Raw genomic sequence first — 16,721 nt, forward strand, 5'->3', positions numbered from 1 at the left:
AGCTGTCAAGTCGATTCTGTGACTCATAGCCATCCACTGTGACGGAGCAGAACTTCCCTGCTGGGTTCCTAGGCTGTGATCTTTACAGGAGCAGATTGCCAGGTCTTTCTCCCACCTAGCTGCTGAGTGGGTTCTAACTGCCAACCTTTCGGTTGGCAGCTGAACACTTAACCGTTTAGCTGCCAGGGCTCCTTACCTCAGGCCTAATGTACGTTATGTCGTCTGTTGGTGCCAAAGTTCCACCTGTCATAGTGGAGGTTCCTCTAGACGCCTGCAGTGCCTTGAGATAAAGATGTCCACCTACCCTGGGTTTAGTAAGATTTCCCCCAGCGTGGGTTTAGCTCCTGGTATGGTGGACTGCATCTGTCTAATCACTTAGTTCACGATTGACCTTTCACTCAGCATACTGTTAAATCTTTTGATTTAAATCTTCATATTACCTCTTTTTAAAAATGAGCGAACAAAGACTTCTATTTTATCTGGAAGTACTTTGGTCCCAGATCCCTGGGTGGTGCAGATGGTGAACACCTAGGCTGCTAGCTGAAAGGCTGGAGGTTCACATCCACCCAGAGGCGCCTTGGAAGAAAGGACTGGTGACCTACTTCTGAAAAATCAGCCATTGAAAACCCCGTGGAGCACAGTTCTACTCTGACACACACGGGGTCGCCAGGAGTCAGAGCCTACTTGATGGCAACTGATGCTTTGGTATTCTCTGTAACTAACATCAAGAAAATAAGGCAGTTGGAAGTGCTTAGTAAACTCTGAAACTCCAGGTAAATATCAATTGTCTTCTCCTCTCAAACTCTAAAGGTCTCAGAGAACATGAGTGTGTTCTTTGAATATCTCCCAATTTACCTTAATCTGGACTTGCTTTCATTATGACTTTTGAGGAAGAAAAGGAAATCTCTTTACAGGCATCATTTGGTCATTCATAGTATTGTTATGTATGAACTTGAGGCCCACCTATCCCAAAACAGTTCTTACTACACCTAACCACGACCATGTAGTAGGTCACGGTGAGACCTTAGAAAGCTAGGGCCAACAAAAAACAAATGCTGGAAAAGTTGGAATGTAAATGGTACAACCACTGTGGAAAATGATATGGCACTTTATAAAAACTAAAAAGCTAGAGATAGAAATACCATACAATCCAGCAATTCCATTCCTAGGACATATGGCTAAGACGCATCTGATCAGGGTCTAATCTCTAAAATCTACAAGATACTGCAAAACTTAAACAACAAAAAGACAAATAGTCCAGTTAAAAAATGGGCAAAGGATATGAACAGACACTTCTCCAAAGAAGACGTTGAGGAGGCTAACAGACACACAAAATGCTTGTGATCACTGTCCATTAGAGAAATGTAAATCAAAACCACAATGAGATGCCATCTCACCCTGCATGAGTCAAAAAAACAGAAAATAACAAATGTTGGAGAGATTGTGGGGAGGTTAGAACTCTTAATTCACTGCTGGTGGGAACGCAAAATGGTACAACCACTATGGAAAACTTTAGGGTGCTTCCTTAAAAAGCTAGAAATAGAAATATCATACTACCCAGCAATCCCATTCCTAGGCATATCCCCTGAAGAATAAGAGCCCTGACATGAACAGATGTATGCACACCCATGTTCATTGCAGCATTATTCACAATAGCAAAAAGATGAAAACAAGTGCCCATCAACAGATGAATGGATAAACAAACTATGGTACATATGGGGTCCTGGTGGTGTAGTGGTTTAACAGCTCAGCTGCTAGCTAACCAAAAGATCAGCAGTTCAAATCCACCAGTTGCTCCTTGGAAACCCTACGGGGCAGTTCTACTCTGTCTTGTAGGGTTCCTCTGAGTCGGAACTGACTCTATGGCAACGGGTAATAATGGTACATATACACAGTAGAATACTATGCAAGGAAAAGAGCAATGATGAATCCTTGAAACGTCTTATGGCCTGGGTGAATCTGTAGGACATTATGCTGAGCAAAACATCAATCACAAAAAGACGAATACTGTCTGAGACCGGTATTATAAAGTCAAGAAAGGTTTACATACAGAAAGAAATAATCTTTGGTAATCAGTGGGGGAGGGAGGTAGGGAATATCACAAACTAGATAGTAGACATGTGTTAACTTTGATGAAGGGAAAGGCAATACGCAATATAGGGGAAGGCAGCACAGCTTGACCAAGGCAAAGGAAGACGCTGAGAGGAACGCAGGGGGAAAAAAAGGGTAAACCCACTGCTGTCGAGTTGATTCCGACTCAGCAACCCTATAAAACAGAGTAGAACTTCCCCATAGAGTTTCCAAGGAGCGCCTGGCGGATTTGAACTGCCGACCTTTATGATTAGCAGCCATAGCACTTAACCACTATGCCACCAGGGTTTTCCAAAAAAAAAGGGTAACCACAGTAAATACGTAAACAATGCTTTACAAGCAGATACATTGGTAGATGTGTATGCTGAATAGGGGAAGGAGGGAGTATAGGAGTATACCCACGTACGTATATAGGTTTGGCTGTGGATGTTTTTACATATTTGTATATACATTATGTACGTTCATATATACAATAGAGCATACAGGGGGCACAATCATAGAAGCCTCCTGGACACAACCAAACACCTTGCGGGGCCAAGTTGCTAGGGCTGAGGGCTGGGAACTGTGGTCTTGGGGGACATCTAGCTCAATTGGCATAACACAGTTCATAAAGAATATGTTCTACATCCAACTTTGGTGAGTAGGATCTGGGGTCTTAAAAGCTTGCAAGCGGCCATCTAAGATACACCTTTTGGTCTCATCCCATCCAGAGCAGAGAAGAATGAAGAAAACCAAAGACACAAGGGAACAATTAGTCCAAAGGGCTAATGGACCACGTGAGCCACAGCTCTGCCAGCCTGAGCCCAGAAGAACTAGATGGTGCCCAGCTACCACCACTGACTGCTCTGGCAGGGATCGCAATAGAGGTTCCTAGACAGAAAAAAAAGTGGGAGAAAAATGTAGAATAAAATTCAAATTCAGAAAAAAGACCAGGCTTACTGGTCTGACAGAGACTGGTGGAACCCGCGAGACTATGGGCCCTGGACACCCTTTTAACTCGGAACTGAAGCCACTCCTGAAGTTTATCTTTCAGGCAAATATTATGTAGATCTATGCAACAAACAATAACACCCGTGAAGAACCTGCCTCTTAGAACAATCAAGTATACGAGACCAAATGGTAACACCTGCCCAAAAGCAAAGAAGAGAAGGCAGGAGGGTGCAGGAAAACCGAAGAAATGGAAGTGGGGAAACTGAGGTGGAAAGGGGGAGAGTGCTGACACGTTGTCAGGATTGCAATCAATGTCATGAAACAATTTGTGTATAAATTGAATGGGAAACAGATTTGCTCTGTAAACTTTCACCGAAAGCACAATAAAATGTTTAAAAAAAAAAAAAATGAGGTCCCTTTACCCCTCCTGCAGCTGAAATGGGCTCTGTGCTTCTTGAGGCTGTTAAGGCTGAGGTGTGGGACACGGGCATATGTGGCCTTAGGATAAAAACCAGGCCCTTCGTCTGGTTTAGTAGCAGGTGCCCAGCGTAGGGCTTCTGCCTTCAGGAAGTCTTTTGAACAGACTTCAGGTGTGAGGACAGTGTGGGCCTGGCCGTCAGCCATCAGCACTGATGTCCTTCAGTCCTTGATGGTGACCCTCGGGGCCACGCCATTCCCTCTGTGGTGTGCTTGCAGTGACTGGTAGTGTGGACTGAGGAGCAGCACAGTTTACTGTGGCCCAGGTCAGCTGGGCCGTGTTGAGCTCTGCCTGTGACTCTGGAGGTGCCCAGATGAAGGGCTCCTGAACTTGGGTTGTAGTGAGGGTGTGCTTACTGGGAACATAACATGGCGCAGAAGGAGAGCATCACTGGTAGAGCCTTTTACTTTTATGAGAAGACTCAAAATGTCATAAGGCATACACTCTCTTCTCCCTTCCCCCTGATTCTTACCCAGTAAAGCTTACTGCTTGCTATAGTTATAAAGACAAAGTGCTCTTTTTCTCAACTCACATGCCTTTCTAGCACATATGGATTCTTGTGAGAATTTATTGGGGCATTTAGTTTTTGGCGGTATAGATTTTATAATATTAGGATTACCAAACTTGCACAGACCCGTGATCATATTGTGCTTTTACAGTTGCATCTTGGAAGGCGTGCTGTTAGATGGAAATTGACTTAAACCTCCCAGACTCTATATTTCCCACCTGAAAGGTACATGAGTATAACTAGATAGATGCGTAGGTTTGTAGGACTCATTGGCATATGTTGCATGGATTTCTTTTTTCCTTACATAGGTAGGAAATGTAAACAGCTATTTAGCCTAAAAAAGCATAATCCATTCTCCGGGAAAATCTTTCCAAGCTCATTAAATTATGTAGTTGCACTTTTGTGGACCATCTTCAGTCTCATTAGATTTTTCTTAGCTGTAATGATCAAAGCACCGTTGGCTTGTCTGACAGCACTGGGACTGGATTTTGTTGCTGTCGCTGTTGTCTTTTGTAGTGTCTTTCCCAGGACATTTTGTATAGTATTCATTGAAGAGTAGTCATCAGGCCTCCAGGACCTAGAAAGGGCCGTTGGGTTTTAAAAGGAGTGATTTCATTCTGGAGGAATTGTTCTTGGCCAGGAATCAAGGTGTGGGCCCCCACAAACCGAGGGAGTCACTTGATTATTAAAGTTGTTAGTTGCCATCAAGCTGACTCTGACTCGACTCATGGTAACCTTATGTTTAACAGAAAACATTGATCCTGCGTCTTTTGTGATAGTTGGTATGTTTGAGCCCATGTTATACTTATTGTGTTAGTCCATCTCTTTGAGCATTTCCATCATTTTCTGTCATCCTCTACCAAACATGATGGCCTTTTCTAATGACGTGTCCAAAAGTAGGTTAGCCAAAGTCTCAGCATTCTCACTTTGAAGGAGCTTTCGGGTTGTGTATCTCCTAAGACTGAAAACCCTTTGGATCACAACAGACTGAGAGTAGCTGTGAAAAGCATTCCTGTTTTAGCTTTTGTAAGTGAACATAATGTCATAGTTGGATGAGCTACTCAACTGATTCTTGAGTGCTTACGATGTATGTGGCACTGTTGTAGGTATGGTGACAGAATGTGGAGACAAAATGGAAGATACCCTACCCTCAAGGAGCTAGCTCTAGTATGGGGAGATGGACATTGGATAAAATAATTGAATGCATGAATGAACTGGTGATAAAGTCATTAGAAAGAAACAAACCAGGTCAAGAGTAAGCCTCTAGCATGGGGAGGAGGTGTTACTGTTTTTATAGGGCACTCAAGGAAGTTCTGAGGTAACTTACATTGAGCAGAGAGACCTCAAGGACACCTGAGAGCGTGAGGTACCCACTCGCTATGTGGTTAGCTGCAGTAAAAGTGCAGAGGTCCCCAGGGGGCTTTGTGCTTGGTGTGTTTGAGGAACAACTAGGAGGCCAGTATCACTGTATCAGGGAGAAGGAGAAAGTGCAGGAGGGAAGGTGGTAGGAGATAAGGCAGGAAACAGTAGCCAGATTGTATAGGGCCTTGTCCTTGTCAGTCATTGTTAGGAACTTGGCTTTTACAGTGAGGAGGGTAGCCAGTGGAGGGTTTGGAGCAGAGAAGTGCCTTGATCTGATTGTATTTTAATGGGATCAGCCTGGCAGTGTGTGGGACCAGAGTGTAGGGGAGGCAGGAGTGGGAGCAGGGAGGCCATTCAGAGGGCCCTGCTGGAAATCTAGAAATGGAGAATGGTTGTGTGGACGGGACCTTCCTGGTGGCGGTGGTACTGGGATGAGCAGGTTTGCACAGAGAGGGGTTTCAGGAGTGTGATTTTGGACGTGTGGAGTTTGAGATGTTGCGTTGATGTCCGACTGGAGTTGCTGCCCAGGCAGCTAGACATGTGAATGTGGAGTTTGGGGGAGAGGCCTAGGAATACGGGAGTCATCATTACAGATGGTACTTGAAGCCCTGAGACTGGAAGGGGTTCCTTAGGGGTTGAGGAGAGAGATGGCCCAAGGACTGGCCCCTGGAGCTCTGACATACAGATGCTGGGGACACTCAGCATTCATCCAACAGATACTTGCTGAGCACTTTCTGTGCAGAGAAGGAGGAGCCAGCTGAGGGGACTCAGGAGTGCCCAGTAGCTGGGAGGAGAACTTATATAGAGAGATGTCTTAGTCTCCTAGTGCTGCTGTAACAGAAACATCACACATAAAAAAGAAAAGACATGGGTGGCTTTAATGAACAGAAATTTATTTTCTCACAGTTCAGGAGGCTAGACGTCCAAACTGAGGGCACTGACTCTCAGAGGAAGGCTCTCCCTGTGGGCTCTGGGGGAGACCTTTGTCTTTTGTCAGCTTCTCTCCTTGGGTTCCCTGGCCACATCTATCCCCCCCCCCCGCCCCCCAATCTGTCCTTGCTTCTATGCCTAAGCTGCTCCTTTTGTATCTCAAAATAAAATTTTGGCTTTAGAACGCCTTACACCAAAATGGCGTCATTAACATAACAAGGAAATCCCTATCTCCAGGTGGGATTACATCCACAGGTATAGGGGTTAGAATTCCAGCACGTGCTTTGGGGGACACAATTCATCCTCTAACAAGTGGTTTCCTAGAAGTCGAGGGAAGAGAGAGCTCTGAGAAGCCGTCTCCTCCATCCTGTTGGGACAGGCATTGGGCAAGACGAGACCTCGGAATCCTCACTGAAGGGAGTTTTGCTGAAGATGATATAGGGGGAGTGTGAAAATGGTGGTGGGGGGCAGTGTCTGACCTCCTCTAACTTCACGAGGGGGAAGGAGAATCAAGACCAACAGCCGGAGACTGATTCCTAAGAGGTGGGAGCCAGACAAGCCTCCTCTCTCCACCATCTTTGCCAATTCTGACACCAACCGTCCTTCACACAGCACTCTCCTTCTCTGCTGGGTTCAGCAGTTCATTGCAGTGACCACACAGAACTCATAGACCATATTCACGATTATGGGGTTTATTATAAGGGAAGTAACAGTTACAAGTTCAGGTTGGGGAACACTCAGGATACAGTTCTTCCATCAGGATAGCCTCCTCCCAGCCGTGCTCGAACGTATGCTTCTCTCTGGCCCTCAGTCTCTGTCCAAAGACACTCAGCTTTCTCTGTCTCTGGGCTGGGAAGCTCACCACACCCTCTCCTGCTGCTCGGTCTCTGCTTGTCTGTCCTTCCTTGGTGGTGGGCTCTTTCTCTCTGCTTTGGAATTGGCTCTCTTTTAAGGCAAAACTGACCAGTCTCCTTGGTAGGCCACAATTACCCTATCACAAAATCACCTGGTTGGAAATTATAAGACCATGGCTGGAAAGACCACACACGAAAGTAATTGATCACAGCACAGGGGGTGACCACCTCATTGTTGTCCAAATCTGGGTACCACTGTTACCATGCCGGGCAGCCGGGCATGGCACTTGGACTGTCTAGGAGCGCAAGGGGTTTCTCAGGGAAGTGCCTGTTTATTAACGTTCTTTGTTTACTTCCCCTGAAGCAATTTCTTATATGATTTCCCTGGTCCACTTAGTCCACTGGTAATTCAATTATTTTAATAGGCTTTGGTATGAAATGTTTGTTCAGAGCCTTTTAATGCTTCTGCTTTGTCCACATGCAATTTGTTTCCTCCAAGAACGAATTGATTTGACAGTTTTGATTTCCCTGTGCACGCTTTAAAAAAATTCCCTTAAATACAGAAGTTTGTGTAATACAAAAATGAATGCAATGCCCTAGAGCTTCCATTGTTTCATTGGCATACTGTTTAGGGATGAGGGGTTGATAGTAATAATTTTTGATTCTCTGACAAAAGAGCTATTATATATAATGACAGTTAATGTGTTTCAGCTAATATTGATTTTATTCGGGTTCCAGTACTTTCTTTTGAGACAGCATAAATCTTTGATCAGTTGTCAATGAATGTCAGCGATATTTTCTTCTATTGTAAATTGTGTTTTATTTTAAAATATTATCATTTAGAGTACTGGTCTTCAATCTTTTTTCTGATCTCATACCACCTCAGTTAAAAGAAAAGCAACTAACATGTTTATTTAGGAAAATTTACACAAAATTGATTATCATATGATTTTATATGTAATTTATTCACAAAATAGCAATTAAAAAAGGGTGAGATAATTATGAAATCAACAGTATTTTAAAATAAATTACCCAGCACCCTCCCGGATTTTAAAATATATTGCTTGCTCTCCCATCTGTTTCTTGGCTAAGTTGTTGTCAGAACTGTTAGATTGTATTTTAGCCTTGTTAAGAGTTGGTCATAGGAGGTGGGAGAAGTGGTCGGGTCTGCCATTTTCTTACGCGGTTATGGTTTTGTTTTCTTGTTGAGGATGTTTATAAACTATGTAGCCACTTTGATGTTGATGTGAGTTGTTGATATAAGTGTGAACCGTGGTCATTCATGCGTGCTATTCCTTTGCTGGGTGGAGTTAACGCCGCACTATCCTGAAGTGCCAAAGGGGTGAGGGCGGAGGCCCGCCAGGCCTTGTGGGTGGACAGACACCTTGTCCTGGGGGCCTGCATTTATGGGAGGTGACCTGTGACCATCTACTCTGTGGACAAGCAGGTGCCAGGGCTCACCTCTGTCTTCAACATCTTTAAGTCCTAATTTCTCTCTTAAAAAAAAGAAAACAACAACAAAAAAAACAACTTAAACCCTTCACTCGGAGTTGCATGACTGTGTTTTTGAGATTGTTGAGGCGTGGATGGGATCTCCTTGTGTGACAGGGTTCACATAGGTAGTTTTCATTCTCCGAGTCTGAAATAAAAAGCACCTGGTTTTTGTTTTGTTTTAGTTTGCTATCCTGTTGTCCTTGTTTTATGTTCTGAATTAAAAGAAAATCTTGATGCAATTTTATTTTTCCAAAGATGGAATAGATTTATCCTTGCCGTCTGGTGTAGTGGGCTTTTCTTGACTTCATACCTGGGCTGTCATTGGGGTAAACAAATTTGTCCCTAGTTTAATCACTGAACGAATCCTTTATGAAATAATTTTCAGTTCTGTTGTTCTTCCATTGCCTCAGAGCTTTTCAAAAATCAATACTTTTTAAAAAATTTATTGTGCTTTAGGTGAAAGTTTACAAATCTAGTCAGTCTCTCCTACAAAAACTTATGCACACCTTGCTATGTACTCCTAGCTGCTCTCCCCCAAATGAGACAGCACACTCCTCCTCTCCACCCTGTATTTCCCATGTCCGTTCAACCAGCTCCTGTCCCCCTCTGCCTTCTCATCTCACCTCCAGACAGGAGCTGCCCACGTAGTCTCATGTGTCTACTTGAGCCAAGAAGTTCACTCCCACCAGTATCATTTTCTAATACACTTTATTTTTAAGAAGAGTTTTAGATTTATAGGAAAATTGAGAAGATAGTACAGAGGATGCTCATTGGCCCCACACCCAGTTTTCCCCCCAGCCGCCTGGTGGTACAACAGTTAAGCTCTTGGCTGTAATCAGAGGTTGGTGCCTCAGACCCGCCCAGCAGCTCCGTGGGAGAAAGGCCTGGCAATCTGCTCCTGTAAAGATTACAGGCTAGGAGACCCTGTGGGGCAGCTCTACTCTATCACATGGGGTTGCTGTGAGCAGGAATCAACAGTACCCAGCAACAACAATATTAGCGGGAACTTTTGTTACAATCCCTGAACCAGTATCCACACTTTATAAAGATTCCTTAGTTCTTACCAGATGTCCTTTTTCGGTCCCAGGATCCCATCCAACAAACTACGTTATGTTTATTCACGTCTCCTTAGGCTCCTCTTGGCTGTGACAGTTTCTCAGACTCTCATTGGCTGTTTTGAGGAGTCCTGGTCAGGTATTTTGTAGGATGCCCTATTGTTGGAACTTATCTGATGTTTTCTCATGATTAGACTGGGGTTATGGGTTTTTGGGAGGAAGACACATTATATCAGAGTACATGGAATCAATATGATTTATCACTGTTGATGCTAACCTTGATCACCTGACTGAGGTGGTAGGTTTCACTACTGTAAAGTTACTCTTTTTCCCGCTTCCATACTGGAAGAAAGGAAGTCACTAAAGTGTGGGGATTTATAGCCCACCTCCTTGAGAGAAGAGCATCCACATAAATTTTGGGGAATTCTTCCACAGGAGGATTTACCTGTTAGCCCCCCATTTATTTATGGCCGTATGGACTCATGGATACCTGTTTTTCTACTTTGGATTATAATCCAGCACTGCTTTATTTAGTTACTCAAATTATTCTAGCCACTTTGATGTACTTCCATCCGTGTGTTTCTGTTTGAGTGCTTCCTTACTCCCTGGCAGGCTCATTTGTGTATTTCCTGCTCCAATCCTAGAATCGCCATTTCTCCAAGGAGTCAGGGCTGTGTCTTTATAATAGAAGAGAGATAGCTACATACAGTAAGTAAAGGAGAGGTGGATATCCCTCCCACCTTTCCTAACCCCTGAACTTGCTGGTATTAACTCGTCCTTAACCTTCAGTAGGCCTCTTATTTTTTAGCCCAAGATGAGTGATTCACCTTCATTTCTCTTTTCATGCCATGACCTTGGGCCTTTGTACTTAATTCAGGATTTCCCTGCTCTTTGGGACACCTTGGTTTGGATATATCCCCTGACCAGGGATTTTTCATCTTCTGTAATTGAAACCCCTTTGAGAAAGCAATTCCAGGAAGGACCTTTGACCTAACATCTGAAGGCTTGAGACCAGCCTGTATTTTTCTTTGTTCTTTAAGATAGAGTGCATTAGACATTTTATAGGTAATGAAAAAAAAATCCGTTTTAGATTCTGTCTTTTCCATGTTGAATTATGAAAAGAGATATTATCCATCTGTCCCTACATTTCTCTTTGAATTAAATTGCCTTAGGACACTTGATTAAAAAGTTGTAGTTGCTTGTAATATAATGAAGAAGTTCTTCATAGTTTTTTTTTTTTTTTTTTCTTAAATCCTTTTGCATATCCTGGGAATGACATCAACCTGATAGCTTCAGAAACACTTGAAATAAGGCTATTAATTTCCTTATTTCTGTGGTTCATGACTCTCTCTAAATTCCTGGTCAGTAAGAGCCAGAGGCATCACCCCCCAGAGGCATCATCCCAAGATTCCAGCTGGTATGTGGCCCTCCTGTGAGGGAGGAGCCCTGGTTGCACAGTGGTTAAGAACAATGGCTGCAAACCAAATGATCGGCAGTTCGAATCCATCAGTCACTCTTTGGAAACCCTATGGGGCACTTCTACTCTGTCCTTTAGGGTCACTTTGAGTCGGAATTGACTCAACGGCAGTAGGTTTTGGAGTATGAGGGAATGTTCGGGCTGAGATATTCCCAGAGCCATTTAGGAAAAATAGGCAACTCTTGATGCTGCTTTTTCTGCAGATGTGCTGCGGATTAGTACTTGTGAGGGCTTTGAGAATAAAATAAATGCCGTGCTAACTAGATATGACTCCACAGGAGACCCAGGCCCAAACTAAAGTAGATAAGAAAAGAAACATCAGATCCTGCTAACTCAATAACTTTATATAGAGAAGCAGCTTAGCATAAATGCTACACAGAGCTGGGGCTGGGATAGTTAAATCTTTATTATTTATAGCATCATTAATAAATCATAACTGTGCCTTATTTGCATATTATCTTTTAAAAAGATGTCTTTTGTGGAGATTCCTTAATGGAAGTGTTGGTTTGGAGGAGCAGTGATATGAATCATAGTGCCTTTCTCTCTTATCAGCTTGCTCTTTGAGTCACAAAACACCTAGTTCACCCATCAAAGGATCCGGACATTTCTGTTCATCCATTCAGACATGCACACAGCATCGTGGAATGCCTCCTTTGGCTGTGCAGACCTCATCAAAGAAAGGGACCACTGGCCTACCCACACTGTTAGCTGCTTGCCCTTAGCACCTTCCTGAGCACTGGCTACATGCAGTTTCCAAACCCCTTGGACCAATGCTCCATCCTTGTGGGAGGGATGAACGAGTTACTGTTCTCTTTTCTGCATTTCTGTTCTTGCCCCTCTCCCTTAAAGCCATTTCCCATTCCTGCCTGGCTCATCCTTACCTTAGTCAGCCTAGACCGTGATTACTGCCTTAGCTAAAATGAGCTTTCCCTCTGTAGAACGGGAAAACCAAAATAACAGGACTTAAACAAGATAGAAGTTTATCGTTTTCTCACATACAAGAAGATTGGAGACAGTCAATGCAGTGCTGGAGAGGGGGCTTCCTGGGCTCCTGGAGGCTGCTGCCCTTGTCTTTGGACACGCTGGCGGCTACAGTTGGGTTTACCGAATCCATCCATCCTTGCTCCGGGTGGCAGGATGGAGGAGGCAAGGAACAGGGACAGTGTCCTTCCATGTTAAGGAGGCTCTGGAAGTAACATGTGACGCTATGCACATCTTCTTGGGCAGAATTCATCCTAGGATGCTGTTGTGCTGCAAGGCACTCTGGGAGGTGTAACATGCCCAATAAAATGAAGACAAAACAAAGCAAGGGAAAAGAGACCCCTCGGGGTTCTGTTCTACAGTGGAGGAGAGGGAGTATTGGGAGGCAGTTAGTGGTCTCCGGAGCAATCCTTCATTCCGATGTTGCCCAAAGAAATATCCTGGATTCTCTTTCCCTTTGGACACATTATTTTGCCGTTCCCAAACCAGCATTCTTCCTCATCCTGTGTGTTTGTTCCGGCTCCTGGGCCTACTCCTGCTTCTCCCCAGAACTGCTGAGAAAGTCCTAAATTACCGATGGAGCTGATGTCCTACACTTGTTAGCCAACCGCACTGATTTTCTGTTTTTAAATTCTGGATTGTCAGCTCCTGGAATCCATTCCTTACAGCAGAATTATTTCTGTATTCATTAGGGTCCCTGATTCCATATTTTGCCTTCTCACTTTCTTATGTGGTAAGGAACCATACTAAAAATAAATAAATATCTTGGTTAGCAGCCAAGCTAATAACCACTGTGCCACAGGGCTCCCTCTGCATCAGTTTCCACACTTTGTGGGTATCTACGATGATTCTTCATGCACATCAGTCTCAAAACCTGTTTCTATCAATGGAAGGAAGCCTGATGAAGGAGGACTTTATCCTTCTGTTCACTGCTGTCTGCAGCAGAGCCTGAGAAAAGGACACTCTGCTCTGTAAAGGAGTCCCTGGTAGTGCAAATGGTTAAGCTAACCAAAGGTTGGAGGTTCGAAACCACCCAGAGGTGCTTAGGAAGAAAGACCTCATAATCTGCTTCCAAAAAGTCACAGCCTTGAAAACCCTACAGAGCTCTGTTCTCTGACACACGTGGCGTTGCGTGAGTCGGGTGGCAGGTGGTAGGGTGATGGTCCATGAATATCTATTCCCCTTCTTTCTTTTACTTCTCTTGCCCTACTTAGAATATATTAAGAATGTTCTTTATGTAAAATACTTTGTTACCTTATTTTTTATTTCCACATTTTGCTTTTTAAGAAGAGACGTCTATGCCTCCTTCTTAATTACCTCACAGCATACTAATTCCTTGCTCACTTTACTATCTTGAATTTCCAAATTTCCCTTTGAGAATTTTTCCCCTCCATCGGCCTTTTCTCATGGTTCCTTGCCTTTGAGTTCTGTGGCATGCGGGGCTGTTGACCTGTTGACCAAGGTGTCTTGGAAGTGCCCTCTTAGTTCTTCTCTGTTTCCTTCTGCACGTCCTTTGTGGCCCCTCCAGCTCTGCAGTGGTGAGCAGACACTGGGATTGTTCCCCTGTCCTGTTCTTTTCTCTCTCTGCTCTTTCTTTGCTGTATCTCAGCTGCTATCTTACCCTTTTACCTTCAGCTCCTACCTCTCTATGGATGATTCCCAGATTTACATTTATGTAAATCTGGCTGTACTTCTTCCAAGACATTTCTTTATTCTTCTGGCAGTCCGTGGTATGTTCAGTATTCTTCGCCAAAACCATAATTCAAAGACGACAATTCTTCAGTCTTCTTTATCCATCCTCCAGCTTCCACATGCGTATGAAGCTATTGAGAATACCGTGGCCTGGGCCGGGTGCATCTGTAATGAATGTGTTTGCTTTTTAACACTTTAAGAGGGTCTTTCGCAGCAGATTTGCCCAATGCAATATGTCGCTTGATTTCTTTGCTGCTTCCATGGCTGTTGATTGTGGATCCAAGTAAAATGAAATCATTGACGAATTCAATCTTTTCTCGATTTATCAAGATGTTGCTTATTGGTTCAGTTGTGAGGATTTTTGTTTTCTTTATGTTTAGATGTAATCCATATTGAAGGCTATAGGCTTTGATCTTCGTCAGTAAGTACTTCAAGTCCTTTTCACTTTCAGCAAGCAAGGTTGTATCATCTGCTTATCGCAGGTTGTTAATGAGTCTTCCTCCAATCCTGATGCCCTGTTCTTCTTCATATAGTCCAGGTTCTCAGATTATTTGCTCAGCAACAGATTGAATAAGTATGATGAAAGGATACAACCCCGATGCATACCTTTCCTGACTTTAAACCACATAGTATCCTCTTGTTCTGTTCGAACAACTGCCTCTTGGTCTATGTACAGGGTCCACATGAGCACAATTAAGTGTTCTGGAATTCCCATTCTTCAAAATGTTATCCATAATTTTTTACAGTCTACACAGTCAAATGCCTTTGGATAGCCAATAAAACACAGGTAAACATCTTTCTGGTATTCTTTACTTTCAGCCAAGATCTATCTGACATCAGCAATGATATCCCTCACTCCACATCCTCTTCTGAATCTGGCTTGAATTTCTGGCAGTCCCCTGTCGATGGACTGCTGCAGCCATTTTTAAATGATCTTCAGTCATATTTTACTTGTGCGTGATACTAATGACATCGGTCAGTAAATTCCACGTTCTGTCGGATCACTGATGAGCACCCTGCCATTGGAACATTTTGTCCAACATTCCCCATGTTAGTATTGCTGTCTTAGGTTCCAGCCACTAGAGCGTTGCTTCTCATCACAGTAACCCTAATGGGAAAGGATGGCAGCTGGAAAGCCTTTTCCTTTATTCTATCCAACTTTTCCTTTTTGAAGATCAAGCTCAAAAGTGTACATTTCACAGCTGCTTCCAGGATGACATAGACCTTGTTGACTCGCCGGCCTGAACTCTGCCATCCCCATCTATCAGTCTGTCTGGCAGTCTTCATGTATTTGTTGGTATTGCTGAGAAAATCGTCTTTATTGTACATGTCTTATCTGCAGCTAGCCTGTGGTCTCAGTCCTCTCTACCTACTCCCAGGGCCTGGTGTGAGATCGGCGCCTAATAACGTTTGTTGTCGATGCTGACATCCCCTTTTCATTTCACTCTCTTGTTTCACTGGTAGCAGTGAGATTGCATAGGAAACAATTTCTCTTATCAGTAAACAAATATTTCTTTTCCATAATTGCCAAGGCGAGTGCTTGGATGGAGCCGACTGAGAGATTTTCAACAGCCTGATTTCACTTAACTTTGTACTGTTTAAAGTACATTATCACAGGGGTGGAGTGATGTCTGGAAAAGCATCTTTTCTCATCTCTCTTAACCTTCTGTGTTTTGAGTGTCACCGGAAAACCTGGGCTAAGAGTCATGAGCTGGTAGGATTTTCTGAAACCACATGCAGAGTTTTGCATTGGAAAGTTCAAGAAGTGATGGGGGGGAGGGGAGCGGTAGGGAACTACACATCCACTCAGCCCCATAAAAAAAAAAAAAATCCAGTGCTGTCGAGTGATCCCGACTCATAGTGACCCTGTAGGATAGAGTAGAACTGCCCCATAGAGTTTCCAAGGAGCGCCTGGTGGATTTGAACTGCCGACCCTTTGGTTAGCAGCCGTAGCACTAAACCACTACGCCACCAGGGTTTCCATTCAGCCCCACACCACATGGTAAATAACAAAGGCTGATGTAAGATGCGCTGGTTCACCGAGGAGCTCTATCAAGGTGGTGGACGTATCCATAGGGTGACAATGCACATCCATAGTGCTGCTGTTAAAATACAGCAGAGAAACAAGTCCCCGCTCTACCCCTGCAAGGAGCAGCTTACCCGATACCTCTGCGATATAGTAATGGGATAGACGTTGACAATGTACGTGACATACAGACGTATGACATGTTGACAGTGCCTATTGTCTACATATGGACAGTAAGGTAGGTTCAGTTAATCTATGGCATCTGATAGGAAATTAGCTGTGGTTGAAATTTGGCTGTGTAGATTGAAATCCTGTGCCAGGAGGTTATGATTCCAGAACCAAATTAGGGCAACAGAGACCCAGTTCACTCATTTATTTTACTTTTTTTTATTTCTCTAGGGAATTTGAAGTATTGTCTTTTGATTCTCAACCAGCCTTTGGACAGCTGTTTTCGTCGTCTTTGGAGCAAAGGTAACCTTAAGCAGATTTTACACTTCACCTTCTTTCTTTCGTTGGGACTGGCTAACGCTAAGTACCCCAGAACCTAAGTGCAACACAAAAAAGTGGGATTCGTATAAGGTGATTCAGTTATTGAATTATCAAAAGAATTCATTATTGCTTCTCTATTAACCTGTTTTATATATTCAATTTCCACAGCATGGAGCCCCGGGCGGAATTATAATCTGGCCTTCTCTCCCATATTTCAGAACAGATGTGTGGCTATTAAGCCTGACTACGCAGCAAGCGTGTGTTCAAGTGTAAATATATTTGGCACAAGTGACAGCAAAAAGCATCAACACGCCTCACCCCTCACAGTATCCGTTAGTGAGATATCTGCAGGGT

The 16,721-nt window shown here is 43.7% G+C and overlaps 1 protein-coding gene across 14 annotated transcripts in view; it reads left to right on the top strand.

Moving 5' to 3' along the window:
• Positions 1 to 16,721, top strand: part of TPK1 (thiamin pyrophosphokinase 1) — a 318,478-nt gene that overhangs the window by 36,290 nt on the left and 265,467 nt on the right. For 13 of the 14 annotated variants that reach the window (XR_007518488.1, XR_007518487.1, XR_007518491.1 and 10 more), the window contains one exon: positions 16,278 to 16,349. The exons of the other annotated variant lie outside the window; for it this stretch is intronic. Coding sequence is in view for 8 of the 13 variants with exons in the window: in XM_049894325.1 (XP_049750282.1) it covers positions 16,278 to 16,349 (72 nt within the window). In the remaining 5 variants the exon portion in view is untranslated. The remainder of the gene's footprint in view (positions 1 to 16,277; positions 16,350 to 16,721) is intronic. 14 annotated transcript variants of the gene reach the window in all.

The sequence above is a fragment of the Elephas maximus genome, chromosome 8 (genome assembly GCF_024166365.1).
Source record: "Elephas maximus indicus isolate mEleMax1 chromosome 8, mEleMax1 primary haplotype, whole genome shotgun sequence".
Lineage (NCBI taxonomy): Eukaryota > Metazoa > Chordata > Mammalia > Proboscidea > Elephantidae > Elephas > Elephas maximus.